The 20,678-nt window shown below is 39.9% G+C and overlaps 3 protein-coding genes and 1 non-coding gene across 4 annotated transcripts; 2 read left to right on the forward strand and 2 right to left on the reverse strand.

The window, feature by feature from the left end:
- The first annotated feature begins 4,194 nt into the window (after positions 1 to 4,194).
- LOC145823122 (rRNA 2'-O-methyltransferase fibrillarin 1-like) lies at positions 4,195 to 6,615 on the forward strand. Its single transcript, XM_082922337.1, has 5 exons — positions 4,195 to 4,212; positions 5,581 to 5,676; positions 5,784 to 5,893; positions 6,019 to 6,160; positions 6,559 to 6,615. The coding sequence occupies exons 1-5, from the start codon at positions 4,195 to 4,197 to the stop codon at positions 6,613 to 6,615; spliced, it is 423 nt and encodes a 140-aa protein (XP_082778463.1).
- Positions 6,616 to 6,686: 71 nt separating this feature from the next.
- On the forward strand, positions 6,687 to 6,757 carry LOC114285642 (small nucleolar RNA snoR60). Its single transcript, XR_003637299.1, has one exon. It is a non-coding gene; the product is annotated as a small nucleolar RNA snoR60 (small nucleolar RNA).
- Positions 6,758 to 8,837: 2,080 nt separating this feature from the next.
- On the reverse strand, positions 8,838 to 10,122 carry LOC145824740 (uncharacterized). Its single transcript, XM_082925438.1, has 2 exons — positions 9,994 to 10,122; positions 8,838 to 9,884 (listed from the first exon to the last, which is right to left on the reverse strand). The coding sequence occupies exons 1-2, from the start codon at positions 10,118 to 10,120 to the stop codon at positions 8,860 to 8,862; spliced, it is 1,152 nt and encodes a 383-aa protein (XP_082781564.1). The 5' UTR covers positions 10,121 to 10,122; the 3' UTR covers positions 8,838 to 8,859.
- A 148-nt stretch (positions 10,123 to 10,270) lies between these two features.
- On the reverse strand, positions 10,271 to 11,041 carry LOC145823125 (uncharacterized). Its single transcript, XM_082922344.1, has 2 exons — positions 10,664 to 11,041; positions 10,271 to 10,576 (listed from the first exon to the last, which is right to left on the reverse strand). Exons 1-2 carry the CDS (start codon positions 11,039 to 11,041, stop codon positions 10,271 to 10,273), a joined length of 684 nt encoding a protein of 227 aa, XP_082778470.1.
- Positions 11,042 to 20,678: the final 9,637 nt, after the last annotated feature.

The raw sequence follows: 20,678 nt of genomic DNA on the forward strand, positions 1-20,678 counted from the left end.
CAATGGATCGATGTGAGGGAGTGTTAAGCCGATCAAATCAGAGTCGTCAAAGGTGATACTTGGCGTTTCTCGGAGCCGCTTTACTGGCGTAAGTTGATGTTGGGGGCCTGGATGTGATTGGATCGCATGCACGACCGAGGCTGCTGGCAGGCTGTATATCATGTGGACGGTGTCAAGCAGAAATGTATCCTTCGGAAGGGCAGGTGTTTTGGTCGCACTCCTCTGGATGCATTGTTGGAGACGTTCGTCCTTTGCCAACTCCTCAAGATGATCTGTTGAGGCATAGCGGCCGTCAGTTTCTTGCTGTCGGGCTTAAGATCGTCGATCATCTACCCTTGGGGGTCGCTCAGAAGCCTGGCGCACTGTTTGTTTGGATTTTTCTATTTCCGAGGCCAGATCACGACGATGGCGTTCGTTCTCAGCGATGATGTTGTCCAACCTCTGTTTGGTTTGCCTAGCTTGTGCCATGGTCGCTTGTATTGTCTTTTGCGTTGGGTTTGAAGATGAGCAAAGGTCCAACGCAAGTCTTGCTGCGATGGTTTTTGGTCCAAGCGAGTTTGCTGGAGTGAGGTCATCTCTCTGTGTGGTCTCGTCAGTGGGTATTGGAGGATCTTCAGTCACGCCTGCCATGGATGTATTTGAGTATTCCCACAGACGGAGCCAGTTGTGGAGAAGTGGTTTTGGAAATACTCTTCAGATCTTGGGAGACGGTAGTGATCCTCAGCTAGTCACCTGAAAAGACACAAACACTCTGGTCGGGGATGCCGGAATTAGCACTCCGACAGATAAGTCAGTTCTTGTACTCAAAATAGCTTGTCTTCTAAGTTAAGCAAAAAGTGATTGTTACATACCTACTAAATCTGTGGTTCTTGTATTTGTACTTGCTTTTTGGGCCTCAGGGCCTGAGCTTACTTTTATCTCATTCCCCTTTTATTTATTCGGAGCTACTAATCTCTGGCTATTTGGCCTTCCTAACGTATTCGGCATCCTAGTCACGCAATATGGAGCTGAATAATATCTAATTTCTGGGGTACGCACCTTCCGACTCTTCTATTTATTCGGCTCCCACATCGCTAAAGAAAGGATTCAAATGAGGGATGGAAAAAGGCACATTAAGGTCAAGATAATCAGGACCAAAAGGGGTGCCAATGGGGAGATAACCCTAAGAGATGGCATATATCAAGAATAGTAGGGGTCATCATGCCATATCAAAATTGGAAAAAATTGAAAGATGGATTCCAAGAACAGAGTGTAGCAGGTATGAGGAAAGAGTCTTCAGGGATAGAAAACTTGGCTAGTCGAAGGGCATCAACGAAGCAAAGTTCTTGAAGGTCCAGCGTCCTAGCAGAGACAACTCGATCATACCATTCTTCCCATTCAGGTCTCATTGTGGGCCAGCAGCGGTGGGGTCGGTTCAACCTCCAGCTCTCCCAGTCAAGCTCACCCTCGTAGAGTAGACAATGGTCTTCCAGACAAGGGTATAAGGCAGGAAGCTGAGCAGGGGCCTTCCTGAAAATGGATCCAAGCACATACTCTCCTTGAGCATGGTGATGAGGAATGAGGATGAGTCCATCAACAACACACCGTTCACCAACTTTATATTTCTCACATTCTTCATTGATGAGTCTCCTCAAGGTCATAGAGGGGCTTACACGCTCAACAACTGGCACTTTCAGAGACGAAGAAACCATTATCAAAGAGTTGAAAGAGGGAGGTAGATGAGGAATGGAAAGTTACAGGCAAGAGCAGGAGGGGTGAGAAGGAAAATTTTGGGCAAATGAATAGGCAAAACGCGAAAGAAAAGGGTTTTTAACCTTTTTTGTCCAAAAGATTACCAATTCAACCCAACGGCTCAGTTATACCCAAAATAAACCATTTGATGATTTTAACTTATGTGGAATTAAAACGCTAATTTCAGAACATAAGGGGTTTTAAAACCACAAAGAGTCTCTTTCAAGAGTAAGTTATGAGAGGGAAGTATATTTTTAAAAGCCCAGCTTGGCTTCGAAAACCTATAGTTGGCTTCGAAGCCTATTTTCTCCCAAGATCTTCGAAGTTTATACCTCAAAAAAGAAAATAGATAAGGCTTGTTTGTTTTGAAGATTCTACAAGTATTTTCCTAGACCATCTTTATACGGCAATGTTCTTCGAAAGAATCTTTAAAATGACTATCTTGTTTAAAGTTGAGAATTCTAAAAATAAGCACTACAAAGCCAATACTTGGCCAAATAGTGAAAGAACCCAAAAGGACTCACTCTTTAAGAGTAAGCAATATAATTCCTAAGGGAAATTTCCATACTTCAAAACACGTAGACTGTATTTCGAAGCAAAAATGGTTAATTTGAAGCTGTTGGTTATACAGATTATGTTAACTATGTAATTGGAATATGAAGCTTAGGACAAAGGTTGTCTTCTTTAAGAAAAAATTCCACACTTTGAAAATACTTAAGTTACGCTTCAGAGCAAAATTGGTTGATACAAAGTTTTTGTGAACATAAAGGTCGCATCAACCATACAACCAAGCATGTAATTGGAGCATAAAACCATATCATACCAAATAGAGAGAGAAAACCCTAGTTTTATTGATATGTAAGTAATTACATTAGAAAAGCCTCCTTGGCTACAAATTCGATCTCATAAAAATAGGAAATAGTAAGAGTAACAAGTTCATTAAATTTGACCCAGCAATGTTCAATGAACTTATGTTCTTTCTTTATTCTACTTTTTACCCTATCAAAGTTGGGTTGTTGCAGTTGGTATGCTCTTATTTGGTGAAAAAGTTACCAGCTTTCACCTCGAATTCTGTCTCTTTCAAGCCTTGTTCCATTTCGTCCATGTTTAGATCATCCCAGTACGCTGAATCCTTATTCTTGAAGTCATTATATTCTTCAATAAGGTTTTCTGCTTCGTACTGTGTCTGAATTTGGTTGGTTGTTATTTCGTCCAAAGAATCACTGGTAGCCAAAGAAATTTTGTACCAATGAAGAAGGAATAGAAGTTGGTCCAAAAAAGTTTGAAGTTCTGCCTGGGCATTGGGGTTGAGAACATGACCCCAAGTCCTAACATCGCAAGCCCATTGGAAGTTCTTGAGAGGAATCTCATCTCCAAGAACATTGAAAGGCAAGTGAAAGAAGGAAGCAAGCAGAAGTTGAGCTCGATATCGCTCAAAGGCAGTTGGAAGAGCTAGAGGTTAGTAGGAAGGAAGAAACTGATTCTCGAAAAGAGTAAGTTTTAAGTCCTCCATCCAATGAGGATTCTGAGGGAGAGAAGGTGCAGAAGGATCCATCCCGAAAGAAGAGGGGAACTGGCGGTTATTCACGCATTCGAGCTAGTCAAAAGAGCAAAGTTTTTCCTTCTTTGCCAAGAATGATGGATTATATCCCTATGTTTTATCTGGATGAGGAGTTGTCCGCACTATTTTCGCTGGCATGGAAGACGTGTACCACGCCACAAGCAAGTTGTCCTCCAGACTGCGTTGGTGATCAATGGGTACATAGGGATAAACCACTGAGCTACGAGTAGAGGAAGGAATGAAAAGAGGATCATCGAATTCAACAAATCAATGGTGAATCCGCTCCCTTAATTTGGGTTCATCAGGTTTTGGCCAACTTTCCCAACCAGTAAACCTAGAAGAAGAAGCGGTCATGTCCCATATAGAGAGTGGTGGGGCAGAAGAGGAGCCTCTAAGGTCCATTTTTGCAATTGCTTGGTCAAAGGGTTTGCAGTTGGCAGATTTTTGGTCTAAAGGTTGGTAATTTGCAAAAGCTTCCATGACTTGTATAAATTGAGGCGGCTAGGTGTAACCAATCAACGCATTAAGGTTCTTTCGAGGCCTACAATCATCTTCCAAAGACTCCTCGTATGCTCAATCAATGAAAGAGAATGTGTGATTAGCCATTAGGGATTTACCAGTCTGTTCGTCTACTCAAAGAATGAAAGTGCAAGATACAAGGATTTAATGAAGTTCACTACTTCATTATTCAAAGAGCGGTTATACTACCAGAATACACAAAGTCCATAGACGTCCTGGAACGTGGGTAGATTGCACTAGTTCACTAATATCACCAAGTATTGGGTATATTAGTGCAGGAGGTAATGTTGGCTGTATAATTTGTAAAAGCCAATCACAATTCAACACATGGCACGAAGAGGGCAATTTAGGGAGTTAATACAAGTTGTTAACCAAAGTCAGACATGTGGCAGTTCGTATTGGTAATAATGGATCTGTGTTACACTGGAACAATCGAGAGATACAAGATGATGTGGCCTAGCGGTTACTCATAAAGTTTAAATTCAATATCAGGATGGAAGCCTAACTACAAGAGTGGCGTAGTGGGACTGACTGCGAGAGAGCATGTTCATTGGAGGGTGTTTTCAATGGTTGGAAACCCACTTCGACGATTACCACTGAGAAGTATAAATAGCAAGGAATGCTCCAGAATGAAGCCCCAGACTTAGATCAACAAACCAGTTTATTTACTTCATTTTTCCTTCTAGTTTTACAATTCTTTACATTTCTACACTTCAATTCCTGTATTGCACTTCATTTCCTAGGAGTAGTTTCAAATAGTTTGTTGCTGTGAACCTCTACGAGGCTGGGTCAGATCATTTTAAGTTTTCATTACTTAATGAAATTCAGATTCTGAAATTGTTTCTCACTTATTGTTATTTACTAATTTCTCCTAAGTAAGCCACCAGTAAAAATCCTCTTCATTGAAGCTGAAAGAGCTACAACACAATTGCTTGATAATTGGTTGGCAATTATAAATTCTGTAAGGAGTAATTGATCCTTGCTGGCACGCTTAAATTTACATTATTAACCTTCGAAAGCCAAAAAAGCCAACATCAACCTTAGGAGTTCTTGTGTTGGCCGGTTATGTCAAGCCACCCAAAAGGCACCTCTGTGTCGAGGCTTTAATTTTGTATTGTTAGAGTTTATGTTTTATGTATTTGCGTGTGAGATATATAATATTTGTATATGAATAAAAATTCTAGTGTATCCAAATGTTTTTAATTATTCCAATTATCATGTATACACAATCTCAATGGACATTCTTATTTGTTTTACTTCTACTTTAGGCCCTAATATGATTTGAATAGTTTTGAAATTTTGTCTCTGAGGCCTGAGTACAGGCCGGTCATGACCTAAACTTTTAGGGGCGGATTTGGGTCGTGACAACTACCATCTTATGATGAAGATTTGAGGTCAAACTTTTGTACATTGTGGGGGTCTGATATACTTTTGTACTGAAAGTTGGGGTCTTGTAATTTCATAGCTATTGATTTACATTGGACTTTCCATTCACCTTGAGTTGTAATCTTGTTAAGTTATTTACACACTCACATGTATTCCCATTGAGGTGTTAGGAGTTTTCAACTTGGAAAATTTGCTTCTTTGAGGTTCTGAACTCTCAGTGGTTTTGAATTTGTGTTCTTAAGTAGCTTGCAGTGTGTATAATTCTTTTAGTTACTTCTTGTGTTTGTTTCTTGATTGACCAAGGTGACACTTTTCTAACTGACTATTGAGTAATCATGCTTGTTCATTGTTGATGTGCTTAGTCATTTTTCTTTTCCTTTCAGAATGAAGATAGGACAAAAGTTGAATACAGGGTATGGAATCCTTTCTATTCTAAGTTGGCAGCTGCCATTCTTGGTGGGGTTAACGACATCTGGATTGTAAGTTTTGTCTTGTGCTCTGTTTTTCTATTTCTTCTTAGTTAATCCCAATTTTTAAGTCTTTTGCTAGGTAGTTTATTTGAGTTTATGTTATTTATTTATTAAAGCTATTTTCTATTGTGGTTATTTTTGTGATCAAGAAACCTGGTGCCCGGGTCTTGTATCTTGGAGCTGCTTCAGGAACTACTGTCTCTCATGTGTCCGACATGTTAGCCCTGTAAGTAGTCATGTCGACTTGAAAATATTCCATCTATTACATATTTGGCACTGATATTTATTTGATACGTCATCTATCCCTCTCTTGTAGAATGGAGTGGTCTATGCAGTGGAATTTTTTCATAGAAGTGGTAGGGATTTGGTCAACATGGCAAAGAAGCGAACAAATGTTATACCTATCATTGAAGATGCTAGACATTCGGCCAAGTACAGGATGCTTGTTGGCATGGTTGATGTAATATTTTCAGATGTGGCTCAACCTGATCAGGTTGCTTTCTTTTTCTTGCATTGAATTATCACCCCCTAATAGTTTAATGATAAATTGAACTGTTGCTTGGTTGCTTAGTAAACTTAGATGAGTTGTTGCTGCTGCTGCTGCTGTAACAGTAGTAATTGCAACAATTGAAGTTATTTCCAATGATTTGAGGTTGCAACATAGAACATGCAATTTTCTTTATCTTGTAGCTGTTATTTTAAATTTAATGGTCAATTTGTATGAGTCTTTCAAGTAATTTCAATGTATTCAGTATTCTCACATTTTTAACCTTTGTTTTTATTTTGATACATTTTCTCCCTTTTAGGATTTGATTTTCCCACATTTTCCTTTGCATTTTACTATTGTTAGCATCTTAGTGATACTTCTTGATACTTGAACCACAATTTCAGAAGTTTGAAAGGTCCCATTCTTCTTTGAATCTTGGTGATATACTTCTTGATACTTGAGACCACAGTTTTGGAAGTTTGAAAGATCCCCCTTTATTATATTTTGTGTGGTAGAATTTTGTGTTATCAGCTAGCATATGATGAGTTACTCGGATTTCCCTTCAAGACGTCATGGGTGATGTAAAATCGAGTTTCTGATGAGCTTATAAGCTATTTTGAATAGATATGGCATTAGTAGCTTATTTTTAAGTTGAGATGGTTCCACTTGAAGGGAGCTCATGTACTGAGTGAGTTCAATTACGATGGTAGTGAACTAGAAATTTGATCTGTGCTATCCAATGGATACTTAAAGGTAGCTGTCTACTTTTGTGTCCATTTTGTTTAAGATAAGCTACAGAAACCAAGAATCGTTGATCTTGCATTGTCCTAACACATGGTTGCATAAAGTATCTGATTTAGGTGATGCCACCTAGGCCTCACCTAGCTGTGACATGTTTGGTGGCTCTTCAAGTCTGGGTGTTGGTATGATGAATGATGGTCAGATGGATCCCCAATCCCATTCTTTAGTTATTTATTTTATTAGATGCAACACACATTTCATTAGAGGTTCAGAATTACTAAGCCACAACTTGTCTATGCTTTACTGTAATTGTTTTTGGTTTTATTTGAGGTTTCATGTTTCTTACTATTACATATGTTTAGAGAAAATTACCAAGTTTGGTACATGGTGATGGGTATTTTAATGGCCTAACAAGTGAAGCAACAGGGAACACTAAAAGTTTGAATTCACAAGACATCTGCCTCAACTCTCAATTTGTCAACTCTCATATGTAGAGGTAATTAGTCACTGAATATTAAACCAATGGATCATAAACAAAAACTGAGATGAGAATTCTTGGACAGATGTGTGGTAAGATTAGGAAAGATAAAAGTAGAAATAAATATATTTTTGAAAGAGTGCAAGATAGAATATTTGGTGTGATGTAAAAATATCTTGTAAAGGGAAAAAGAGTAATGACAATTTCTGTTTACTTTCTCCACCAAACAACTTTGATAAGGGAGGTCAGTGCAAGTTTGGAACCACAAAGGACATCCCTCTAGTTGTCAGTAACCTTAAAGGAGGTTAGTATAATTATCGGAGGAATTTTTTTTTATGCAATTTCAACTTTTGACATCTTGATTCTCAACTCAAGTGCAATGCAACAGTTGCTTTTTTGTCATGTTTTAATGCATACATGTATATATCCTTAGTTATAACAACACAAGATTCTCTATGCTGAAATTTCAAGCCCTGTTCAATTGTGTTTTCATGTTTTAAATATTGCATACAAAAATGTGGCATATACCTCCGAGCCATGCAATACTTTTGTACCTTCTTGTTGTCGTTGCTGGTGTTTTTTTTTTTTTGGATTTCTTAAGGCTTGTTAATGAAACTGCTAATATGATTTCACTGTGTTCAGATTCCCTTCAAAATTTGGAGTCCTTAAACCTTAATGGCTGCCAAAAAATAACTGATAAAGGAATTGAAGCTATTACAGCAGTTTGTTCTAACCTGAAGGTCTTCTCCATTTGTTGTGGTTCATTCATTGCATTTTTATTAGTTGGTATATTTGTTGCTGTCTAACTAATATTGTGTGTTATATCCTCATAAATCATGATTTGCCTATTTTAGTTGTGTAAGAGGGGCTAATTTGAGCCCACTAAATTATTTAGGCCCAATAGCCCAAGATTAGTGGGCCCGAATTTATCGCAAGTCCAAGAATCGGTGGGCCCAGATTTATCGCCATCAAACGGATTGAATCGCTCTAAGCCTCGAAAGGGTTCGGATCCACGAACCTAGAGACTTACTTGGGCCTGGACTCGAAAGGGTATTAAGCAAGCCTAGAGATCCGAGGCACTCGGACTCGAAAGGATTCGGATCCACAAATCTAGAGATCCGAAGCACTTGGCTTCGAACGGATTCAGACGCAATCTAGAAGTCGCTCCGTTAATGAGTCCCAGAACACTTGCGGGCTCGGAGCTTTCCGGGATCTACGCACCAGAACCATGGGCGTAATGGAGTTCGAACAAAGGACCCGATCCCGAGGACGGTGAGTGGAGACAAATTCACTCTTCGGTTAAACTAGCCTATACCCGGGTCGAGGTGGCACGACCCCGGGGGGTCCATGAGACTCGGCAATACTTTGCGGCAGGACGTCCTCTGGGACTACCCCTGACCCTTTGGGATGATTGGGGATCATTGGTTAGGTGTGGCTAAGAAGAAGGGTTATCGAAAGGGGCAAGAAAGTAATGATAAAAAAAAACTCAATCTTTCCTAAAGACACCTTCGAAGAAGCTGCCCGTCACATCTACATCTGGAGGACAAACAGTAGAGTGTGCCTCTAAAGTCTCCAAGGCCCGAGCATAACCCGACTCAAGTTCACGAAGAGTTGCCTTTGTCTCATCTATAGAGGTGCGATAAGAGGCAAGCACAGACATAAGTTCCAGCCGATGACTGGCGTTCGAAGCTATATCCAGGCGCTTCCGAAGCCATGATAAGTCCACTTGGTGACGCTCCATGTCAGAGATCCCCTGATACGCCGTCTCGACTACTTTTCCATTAAGGTCACACAACCGTTGCGTGTCCAAGCTATATAAGATAGTGGCAAAAGACTCGAGAAGAGCAGTCTGAATGAGTGGACACTGGCAAGCAAATGAAGCAAAGGTCTCCGGGTAACTTGAATGCACAAGCTGTAGAACTGAAGCAAACTCAGGAGCTACCCAATAATGGAGAAATGATACTTTGCCAGAAGTCGAAGGAGGAATTGGGGCCGGAAAGTTGCTAGTCTCAGGAATCTCCCCAATGTCTATCGGGTTAGATGAACCACCCGGAGGGGTAACTCCCGGCAGAGGTCCCGAGCCTGAGAATGCCGAACGATAAGGGGACAGACCAAAAGCATCACTATCAATGTGGAAATCACTGAGATTCAAATCCAAAATATTTGAAGGCACTGGCGATGAAGAACCTCTGGCAGTCGTCTCAAAGGCAGGTGTTCCCCCTTGAGAAGGAGAACCGTGAGGAGTTACAAAGAGAGTCGGAGTAGAGTCCGGGGCAGGTGAAGACGGGACCCCGGTAGCAGCTAACACTGGAGCAGAGTCCGAGGCAGGTGAAGGCAGGACCCCGGTAGCAGCTAACACTGGAGCAGAGTCCGAGGCAGGTGAAGGCAGGACCCCGGTAGCAGCTAACACTGGAGCAGAGTCCGAGGCAGGTGAAGGCAGGACCCCGGTAGCAGCTAACACTGGAGCAGAGTCTGAGGTAGGTGAAGGCAAGACCCCGTTAGCAGCTAACACTGAAGAAAAGATAAGAAGGCCTTATTAGAGGTAGGGAACAGGAAAGTCATTTAAGTAAAGATTTCTCACAGATATAAGTAAATGACAAACTTCAGAAAGAAAGATTACCAGAGGGAGAATCAATATGCAAAGCAGGGGCAACTGAAGGACTCCTAGCATCAACAAAGTCACTTGGTCGTGTAGAGACCACCTGATCGATCTCAATGTCTGATGAAGCCTGAACAGTAGTAGTCATCCCTGAAGAATGAAGGAGGGCAGGAGGATGAGAATCACCATAAGTGCCAGAACGAGTCTCAGAGATCTCTAGCACATCCACCTCCACACCATTCCCAGAGGCGCACCTCATCTCTACATCGCCTCTAGAAGCATGGCCCGCGACATCAATTTATGTGGCATCAGTCCCTCCAGCAATCTCAACATCAGAACGGTGAGCCCCAACAAACTCGTCACCAAGGTAGTGCTCCTCCTCAGCTACGGTAGGGCGATGACGACGCGTGCGTGGAATAAGGTCACAAAAATGATCGGAGGACTCAGCCTCATCATCATCGTCATCTATAACTGCTATACGAGGGGTGCACATCTTCACAAGTCTTGCAGACAAAGGGAGGGTGTCGTCCAAGTCTGAGTCCGGCCTGGGGGAGGCAGCATGGCCAGGAGCCACGGTACCGAGAACGTCAACAACCGCAGGATCCTACATAACATGGGCAAATAAAAGTTTTCATTTTAGAAGGTATAGTCGCAAGAAGGAAAGTAGCTTCAAATCAAGAATTTCGGGTACCTCACGAAGCCTTTTGGAAAGGCGAGGAGCGGAAGGACTGGCATCAGAAGTCCTCTTGTGAGCCATCTTCTTAAGGCGGGTCGTCCGAGGACCAGAGGCCTTATTCAAAGGGACTGGCTCTGGAGAAGTAATTGCCAAGCTAGAAGCAGATGCCCGAGCAGAAGGGTCAGTTGGAGCAGATGAAGTGAAGAAACCCTCGTACATGTGGTCAGATTTTCGGCTCTCGGGTAGCCGAAGAGAAGAATCCTTCTTATAAATCGGCGGAGGCAAACATACGGTCGGTCTGCTCTGGACAAATGCAATAAACGCATCGATATTCTTCTGCCAATACCGCCTGAAAGAAGGGGTGAAACCCCCTACTCGGCTCAAGCCTGGCATCGTCAAAGAGCCGGATATGGGAAGCACAGTGTGTATAAGCCGGCGACTGAAGCGCCCGTAGCTCTCTGAAAATGATAATAAATGAGGTGCTGGCCCCGGGGCACATTGATCAAACCCGAATTGACATGCTACACGGTCAGGCCTATAAACGGCACTATCAACGCCTTCCTCATGCCACACCGGTAATGAACTCGGACGGATCATAATTAGCATATCAACAAAGGGTGCAGGGATGTTCTTCGGCAAAGGAAAGGACACCAAGCGGGAGGAACCATGATAGATAAGCGGTGTGGCCACACCTACAGGTGGGCATACATACGGCCGTGCCACAAAGCGTCGGGGATCATCCACCAGAGTATTCAAGGATAAGGTGGAAATAGTACGTGACCAACGTGTAATCAACGGCTGGCAAGACTTCGCTTTCTCAAATGTCCGAGACCCATCAGTATCGAGCACGGGGATGCCATCTTTATCCACTATCTCCCGAAGAACTTCCGCCTCAAATACAGTCGGAGCAGGGGCAAATTTTGGGAACCTCTCGAAGAAGAAACATAGCAGGAACTGGCTGTGAATAAAGGAGACAGGCTCATATCGACCCACGGAGCGAACCATATCTCGATGTAGCAGATCCAGCCGATAATAGAGATTCCCAAGAAATAGGGGAGCCAAAGGGATCCGATCTCCTCTGAAGAGCCTGACTGCCAAGGGGAAGACGAAAGGATTGAGGGAATCCGGAGGTGTGCTCGGAAGAATGAAGAATGAAAGGAAGCAAGCCAGAAATCCCAAGAAATAGAGCCTGGAGCCATACATCGGACCGGCTTCATACTCCCGAGAGTCAGGATCAGCATCTCTGGCCAAGGGCTGAAGATCCTTGAAGAAGTGACGGATCCATGCAGTATAGGAGGCACGGTCCGTCCTTACTCGACTAGTCCTCCTCGCTGAACCATCAAAAACAGAACTCCACCGACCACAAGTTTGAAGATTTAGCTTCAGAGATTGGATCAAAGAATCATCTTCGGGGGGTGTCTGCTCAGGGTCGAAGGCATCAGGGCCGGTCACTTCCAAACGCAGCAACATGAACACATCCTCAAGGGTGGGCCCCATCTCGTGCTGGCCAAGTATAAAGGTGTGTGTCTCGGTGCTCCATCGAAGAGCCATGGCTTCCAGGCTAGCATTGTTGCGACGGATGGATAGAGATCTAGATATTTTCACCGGGATCAATAGCCGGGCCTCCTGAAGTCGTTGACAGAGGCTCCTGTCCGAGAGGACATCATCGACCCACTCTTGCCAACCGAAAGGAGGGTTTGAGAAGGCCTTGAACTGAGGATAACAGTATGGAAAGTCCCCCTGCTCAATTCGAAAGCGTAGCACCGAGGAAGGAGAAATGAGGGCCTCATGTCCAGAGTCAGTGTCCTCAGTGAGACATAATGGAGCCGCCTTCGGAGATAGAAGAGAAGTGGTGGAGGTAGCCGCCCGCCAGAAGGGGTCCTTCCGACCAAAATAAGGAGATTTCCTCCACTCAGATGCCGGAGGTACATCCCTCTCTTTCATGAGAGCCGGTTCCGATGACCCCGGGACAGCGGGTTTCTTTCGAGAAGACATATGGCTGAAATAACAGGTATAAATAGTAAGGAGTTGACCGTATTAAAATTCAGAATATTGGAATTAAAGCAACACATTCGAATGAAATTTCGGCATCAACTATTCGTTTCTCTGAGAGTCCATGAATTCAATAAATTCTACGAGGAATTTTTTTTACACCAAGAGTCCAGGTTCAACCCCAGAAGTCATCAACAATTCTTTTTCTCGGGTGTTCCTCAAGCTCAACAAATTTTAATACCAATGGGTGCATCATCAACATATAGATTTTCGTCTTCTATCATCAATAAGAGGTGCAATGTCATAGGTCGCTTCATGATGAAGTTCAATCGGGTCAATTTCTTAAAGTCACTATGTTCTATATTAAAGGTCCAATTTATACGGGGCTCAAAATTTGGACAGAGTGAAGTTCAATAGTAAATTTCAGGCCCGAGATCCGAAGTATATTACATTGCTTATCAGTAGCAAGATTCAATGGATCATTATGCAAATTACAAGAATGTCCTTTCCAAAGTCCATATTCATAAGTCCAGGGTTTTCTCTCTCCATGTCAAAAATGGAGCTCAAATACTAGTCAACAAGTTATATTCGGCCTTTCCTCGGTGATAAAGTTCAACAAATTATGTTCAAGCCAAGCACCTCAATGAGGTTTCAAGTGCTAGTGCATGTTTCCATATGGCCAAAATCACGGTGTTTGAGCTAAAAAAAAAATATATATATATATATATATATATATCATTGGGATTGCCACAAAAATTGAGTCCATATTCAGATTCAGTTTTTTATTTATTTATTTTATTTTTATTTTCATCAGATTGCTTGAGCCCTCTACATTGCCACAAAAATATATTTATATATATATATATTTAAATATATTTACATTCGGAAGAGGGGGCCGAATTTCATACTTACAAATTTGGGCAGTTAGAGAGGTGAAGTCTGAAGCCGATACTGGAAATTTAAGCTGAAATCAGAGAGGCTTTACAGACTGTAATCAACAAAACTAGGCTAGGCTTGGCAGGACCACACACGTTGCGTTGAGAGGGCGAACGTGTGTGGTGTGCGTTGGAACCGTCGAAGTCAACAGTGATCGGAACTGGAACCAGTGAGTATGCAAAAACCGAGATTCAAACTCCGAAAAATAGCGCCGAAAAATAGCGCCGGGCTGTGAGACTAACGAGCTGGATGGTGTTAGGCAAAACCACACATCGCGTTGAGTGGGCGACGTGTGGTTCGCGTTGAACAGCCGAAGACGAAGGCAAAGCATCGGGCATCCACTATTTATCTTCCGAGCATCTACAAGATCGACAAGACAATAATTAATTATTCAACATCAAACCTGTATGTATGTCAAAATTATTGTCAAAATTATCGGCACAGGTTCAAGATTCAATAGCATGGATTCAAGATAACAAAGCCAGATTTCTTCAATAAAATTAGCAAGGATTCAACATTGATTATTCCAATATTCACACAAAAAAAAAAAAAAAAAAAAATCAAGATCTCTTCATCAAGATGTGCAACAGCAGAAATTTATGGGTTACATTATCCAAAAATTTATAAATCAGAGTTTATACAAATAAAAAGTTCAAAAAGAGGACTTCAAATGCTTGCTCACAGATCTGATGTAACAATGGTTAAGACATGAAGCTAAAAGAAGGAAGCCCCCTATGGGAGGATTCAGGTCCCCTCATTGCATTGAACTATTCTCCAGAGAAATGATATCTGGATGGACTTCATGGGGAAATGAGCCCCTTTATTTTCAAGAGTCTAGAAATTTTTTAAAGAGGACAACTGATACATAATGCTTTCAGACGAAAGCCTCTCTCTTTGGAACTACATTTGCCGACCTGGAACCTATTTGGCATTCTTGTGCAAGTGTTTACCCTCAAGATTGGTGACATGCTGCCTTGTCCATGAGATGGAAGTGTTGCCTCTCCCAGAACCTGATGATCATGATTAACCATGCCATGGTTACTAGAGTTTTTTTTTTTTTTTTAATATTGTATTTGTAAGAGGAGTTATATATATATATATATATATATATATATATATATATAATAATAAATAAATAAAGAAAGAAGAGAACCAGCAGGTATAACACAAAACCGTGAGCTATGAGATCCGAGCTGTGGAAGATATCGCCGGACCAAGAAGACGTTGAGTTGAATGGTGTTTGGCGAGACCACGCATGCCGCGTTGAGAGGGCGGCGTGTGTGGTCGGTGCTTGGCAGTCGAGGTCACCAGCAGCGACGTGAGTGGGTGTAGCTGGACAGCCGAAGCCGGCGGCAAAATTGCAGTAGGAAGAAGACAATAGTGACTGGTGCTGGACAGTCACGGCTTACAGTAGCAATGGCGTCTCCGAGGAGTCGACGTTAGCAGTGCTTAGCAGAACTGGGCTCCGGCAGTTGCGTCGGTGGACTGAAGTGAAACACCAGTAGTGAGTAGCAGTTTGGATCGCACGCCAGCAGTAGTCGCAACGTTGGGACAAGTCGGTGGTGTTGCTCGGTGCTGTGATAGCAGTCGGTATGCAAACAGCAGTGGTCTTCAAAGCAAGAAGCAGCGCTGGTTTGTTGAAGAAGAAGGCTAGCCTCTCGATCTAGAGAGAGTGAATAGGCTGAGAAAATGGTGCGGCGGCTGTGCAAAAGTTTGTGAGATTTAGGGTTCTGAATCATCTCTTTAAATAGAATAAAATAAAAGGTGTGATATATGGAATAAGCCTCATATATTCTGAATATATATATATATATGCATATATATAAGAGGCCAAAAAAAAAAAAAAAAAAAAAAAAAAAAAAAAAAAAAAAAAAAAAAAAAAAAGAGTACAAAAAAATTAAATTTTTTACTTGTCAATTTTTTCTGTAAATTGAAGTGCGTCATCAACTTTATCCATAGACTCTGTCGTGACAACATGTTTTTTTTTTTTTTTTTTTTTTTTTTTTTTGGAAAACGTGATGCGAAGCAGGGTCGAAGAAATGACAGTATGCATGTCTGAGAAATTTAAAATTTCTCATACACGCAAGGGGCAAATGTAAGAGGGGCTAATTTGAGCCCACTAAATTATTTAGGCCCAATAGCCCAAGATTAGTGGGCCCGAATTTATCGCAAGTCCAAGAATCGGTGGGCCCAGATTTATCGCCATCAAACGGATTGAATCGCTCTAAGCCTCGAAAGGGTTCGGATCCACGAACCTAGAGACTTACTTGGGCCTGGACTCGAAAGGGTATTAAGCAAGCCTAGAGATCCGAGGCACTCGGACTCGAAAGGATTCGGATCCACAAATCTAGAGATCCGAAGCACTTGGCTTCGAACGGATTCAGACGCAATCTAGAAGTCGCTCCGTTAATGAGTCCCAGAACACTTGCGGGCTCGGAGCTTTCCGGGATCTACGCACCAGAACCATGGGCGTAATGGAGTTCGAACAAAGGACCCGATCCCGAGGACGGTGAGTGGAGACAAATTCACTCTTCGGTTAAACTAGCCTATACCCGGGTCGAGGTGGCACGACCCCGGGGGGTCCATGAGACTCGGCAATACTTTGCGGCAGGACGTCCTCTGGGACTACCCCTGACCCTTTGGGATGATTGGGGATCATTGGTTAGGTGTGGCTAAGAAGAAGGGTTCGCCGAGGGATTGATCTCCTCTTCGGGGTTTTCTCATCCTCGGAGAAGTCACCTCCTCGGAGAGGTCACCTCCTCGGAGAAGTCACCTCCTCGGAGAGGTCACCCCCTCGGACAAGGTGGTTAGAGAGAATATCCCCCATGTGCCTTGCACATGGGCTCCATCCTACATCATGAGGTGCCTATAAATAGCACCCACCCATAGCTTTACAGGGGATGGATTTTGGAGATTTTTAACTCTTGGGAAAGAACTAATTTCCCTTCTCCATTATCAACCTTGAGAGTGAAAGTGGGAGATCCATGGGAGAGCCTTGCCATTATTCTATTCTCTAGCCATTTTGCCTTCTTCTTCACCCAATCTCTTATCTCCATCATCTCCTTTGTTGTCGTGTTCCTAAGTTGAGATTATTGAAGAATCTAAGCCTCTCATCATATTCTAGAGAATTCGAAATTTTTCTTCAAGGATCTTCGAAGATCTTCGAATTTTCCAACTCCTTTCTTGAACCCTCTCCTACAAGTTGAAACCTTTGAAATAACAATCTGTTAAGCTAAAAGGAATCATTCACTGATTTTTTATTATTATTTAGTCTTGCTATATCAATTGATATATTCGTTGTGTTATTCATCTAAATTCAATTGAGTTAGTTATCTAATTTTTCCTTCTCCATAAGCTAAATTACTCATTAAATAAATTGAATTATATTTTGTTTAAACAAAAATCAAGCTCTACATTTTTGATTAGTTACCTCACTGATTTTTCCTCATTTTGTTTTGCGATATTAGTTATAATACTTGTTCAGCTATTCATCTTGAACAAATTAGCTATTTGATTTCTCACCTCCATTAGCTCAAATCACTTGTTAAATAAACTACAATCTGTCAATTTCTGATTAGGAAAAGGAAACATATAATTGTGTCAATTCCTTAAGGTTTTACATTTGAATTGAGCCAATAATTCATTTGAAAAGATTAATTACATTTGAATTTTAATTACAGCCTCCGAACCATAAAAAGATAATAAATTTCAAGTTGTATGTATTTTTTTTTTTAATTATAAATGCAATGTTATTCAATAAAATATTAATGGATATTATGTTTTTGTTATAGATTGATGATGTTGGCATGGATACAATGATGTTTTTGGGCCAGATTGATGATGTTTGCATGGGCGCAATTTATATTATATTTTTGTTTATGGAAAACATGTACACCTGATATGTTCTGTTATTAAGATTTTTTTTAATTTGGATTTTAATTGTTGGTTTGAATAGTATATGTATTTGTTAGATTATACTATATTTATGGATTCTTATTTTCATTGATATGTATGATTAATAGTTAAATTTTATATATGGTTGAAAATTGAATGCTACAGGTTGTGAAAAAATAATTTTTTTGAATGGATGAGAATTGAACGAACGAATGAATAAATGAATAATTTTGTATATGCATAGGTTACAGGTGGCACAAAAAATATTACAGAACAAATTATAAAAACTAAATGAGACCTTTTGACGACTAAACAAATATCACAAGTTGGCTTTTGGCTACTAAAATTTTACTCGCCAATTGTCAAAAAGTGAAACTTTTGGCTACTAAACTTTTAGTCACCAATTGCAAAAAAAGAAACTTTTGGCTACTAAATTTTTAGTCGTCAATTCTCAAAAAGTGAAATTTTTTATTACCAAATAGTTAATTGCCAAACATACATGCTCAAATTGGCTAATAAATAATTTAGTCACTAAAAGTAAAAATATATATATTTAACTATTTTTAAAATATATATGGCGACCAAAACTTTTAGTCGCTAATAGGTCACTTTTGGTTACCAAAAAGATTTTAGTTGCCGATTGTTTCTCCAACAAACTGTTGGCGGCCAAGCGGACGACGAAATAGATTAGTCGCCAAAAGTAATTGGCGACTAAAACCAAGGCTTTTAATAACTAAAACTTTGGGGGACTTACCAGCTGGTTCCATGGAAACAGATTAATACCCACCAAGTCCTGCCCTATTTCAGTTTCCAATTTTACCCATCAATCACACCACACTCGTGAAGCAAAGAAGATATCACGAGCTCTCCCCTGCGCGCGTGACACACACGCTCCTTCTCAATTGTTCTGATTTGGAAATTATTCTAAGGTGATTTGGAAACCATTCTGAGGTGATTTGCGATTTGGAAATCGAAACAAACAAAGAGATTTTCCGTGAATCTCTCATCGTTTCCAAAGAAATCACTTTTGTTTCGATCTATGTTCTGATTCCGAACGGATCCCCAGCAAATCTTCCACCATTTCGATCTATATTCTGATTCAAACATCTACTCTCCCTGTTTAGTTTATCTTCAACAAACATGCGAATCAAACGTGAGTCGTATTCATCTTCCGTTCTTCTTTTATAACTATAATTAAGTGATATTCAACTTCATAATAATCACATCTTCATGTTCATTTGCTATACAATAATAGATTTGCTTATTTTGCCCAATTCAGTGAGAAAATTTGCTATAAGAATGATAGATTTGCTTCCCTTCTTCTTTTATAACTATAATTAAGTTATAAAATTCGACTTAAAGCTATTTTCAATGTGTATCATACAGTATTAATTTATGATTGATATTCAACTTAATAACAATCACATCTTCATGTTCATTTGCTATACAATGATAGATTTGCTTACTTTGACTAATTCAGTGATAAAATTTGATATACAATAACAGATTTGCTTACTTTGCCCAATTCAGTGAGAAAATTTGCTATAAGAATGATAGGTTTGCTTAATTTTCCTAATTGAGTGATAAAATTTGTTATAATGATGGATTTGTTTCTCTTCTTATTTCATAACTATGGATTTGCTTCTCTTCTTCTTTCATAACTATAATTAAGTAATAAAATTTGACTTGAAGCTATTTTCAATGTGTATTATACAGTATTAATTTATGAGTGATATTCAACTTCATAATAATCACATCTTCATGTTCATTTGCTATACAATGATGGATTTGCTTACTTTTGCTAATTCAGTGATAGAATTTGATATATAATGACAGATTTGCTTACTTTGCCCAATTCAGTGATAAAATTTGCTATAAGAATAATAGATTTGCTTAATTTTCCTAATTGAGTGATAAAATTTGTTATAATGATAGATTTGCCCCCCTTCTTCTCTCATTGGACAATACTTGTCTTTAACATTGAAGAAGGTTCATGGAAATTCTACAATTCCATGAGACCAAGGGGAGCAATGCCTACAGATTCACACTTCAATGAGGCAAACAAAGTGGTAAAAATGTTTTCACTATCAAACTTACCATTAATCCAATGCATCAATCCTGATCCATGCTCAATTATACATCAAAAATTTATACAGTAATATATTTATCATTCTTTAAATCTATGGTTTCTCATTAATTGTTTCAACTGACTTTCTAATAGAACAATTATACAAATGTATATGTTGTGGAGAGAGATTATTGACAAGTACATAAAGGATGAGAAGCCAACTCTCATCAACCCTGATAAATTTCAACAGGAGACAGAAAGCGTCATCAACAGTCCACAACAAGAAGACTCGTCGTAAGTTTATCAATAACAAAACACTGTTATATAAAAAAAATAAAAATAAAAAGCAACGAAACCAAATTATAATATTTTGATTTCAAAATATTTTTGCAGGCTTGATTGTGGAATCATTGTTTGCTATATCGTGAGGCAATATGTTTCCAAAAACAACATAATACCTACTTTTTTGAAGGAAGAGTGCAATCAATTAAGAGCCGATTTGTTAACTATCTTCCTGACTAACTAACAAGCTGCTCAACAACAAATAGTTGATGAAAACATTGATTTGCCTCCGCAATAATCAACAGATCTGGAATAAAAGAAAACAAAAGGAAACATTGATTCATATGGTTGTTAGAATGTTAATACTTCATACATTTTGCTTGTTTGGTTATTACAGTGTTACCTGTTTTTTGATGATTTTGGTTCTTACTTTGCTCCAATGAATATTACAATGCTTGGTTGTTACAATGTCAAATTTGCTTCAATGAAACATTCAGTCTTTTTTAGCCATATTGTTACCAGATCTAGCTTTTGATATCAGTCTTGTTATGCAAATTTCATTCAAAATATTGATTCTAATCTGATTATTTGTTTCGAATTTAAAGGTTGATAACAGGTTTGGAGTCACTATACTGATAAATTTATTTTTTTATAGTGTTTTGTTTACACTGATAAATTTATCACTGTTTCAACAAATTTATCATTGTGAACACTGATAAATTTACCACTGTTCAAACAAAAAAATCAGCAACTCTCTCTCTCTCACACATTCTTTTTCCCCAATTCAAGTAAACAAAACACTATAAAAAATTTACCTAAATTAAAAATTAAAACACAAACGCTATTACATTGTCCAAA

Source organism: Camellia sinensis, chromosome 1, assembly GCF_055761805.1.
Source record: "Camellia sinensis isolate YWXY chromosome 1, ASM5576180v1, whole genome shotgun sequence".
Classification (NCBI taxonomy): Eukaryota; Viridiplantae; Streptophyta; class Magnoliopsida; order Ericales; family Theaceae; genus Camellia; species Camellia sinensis.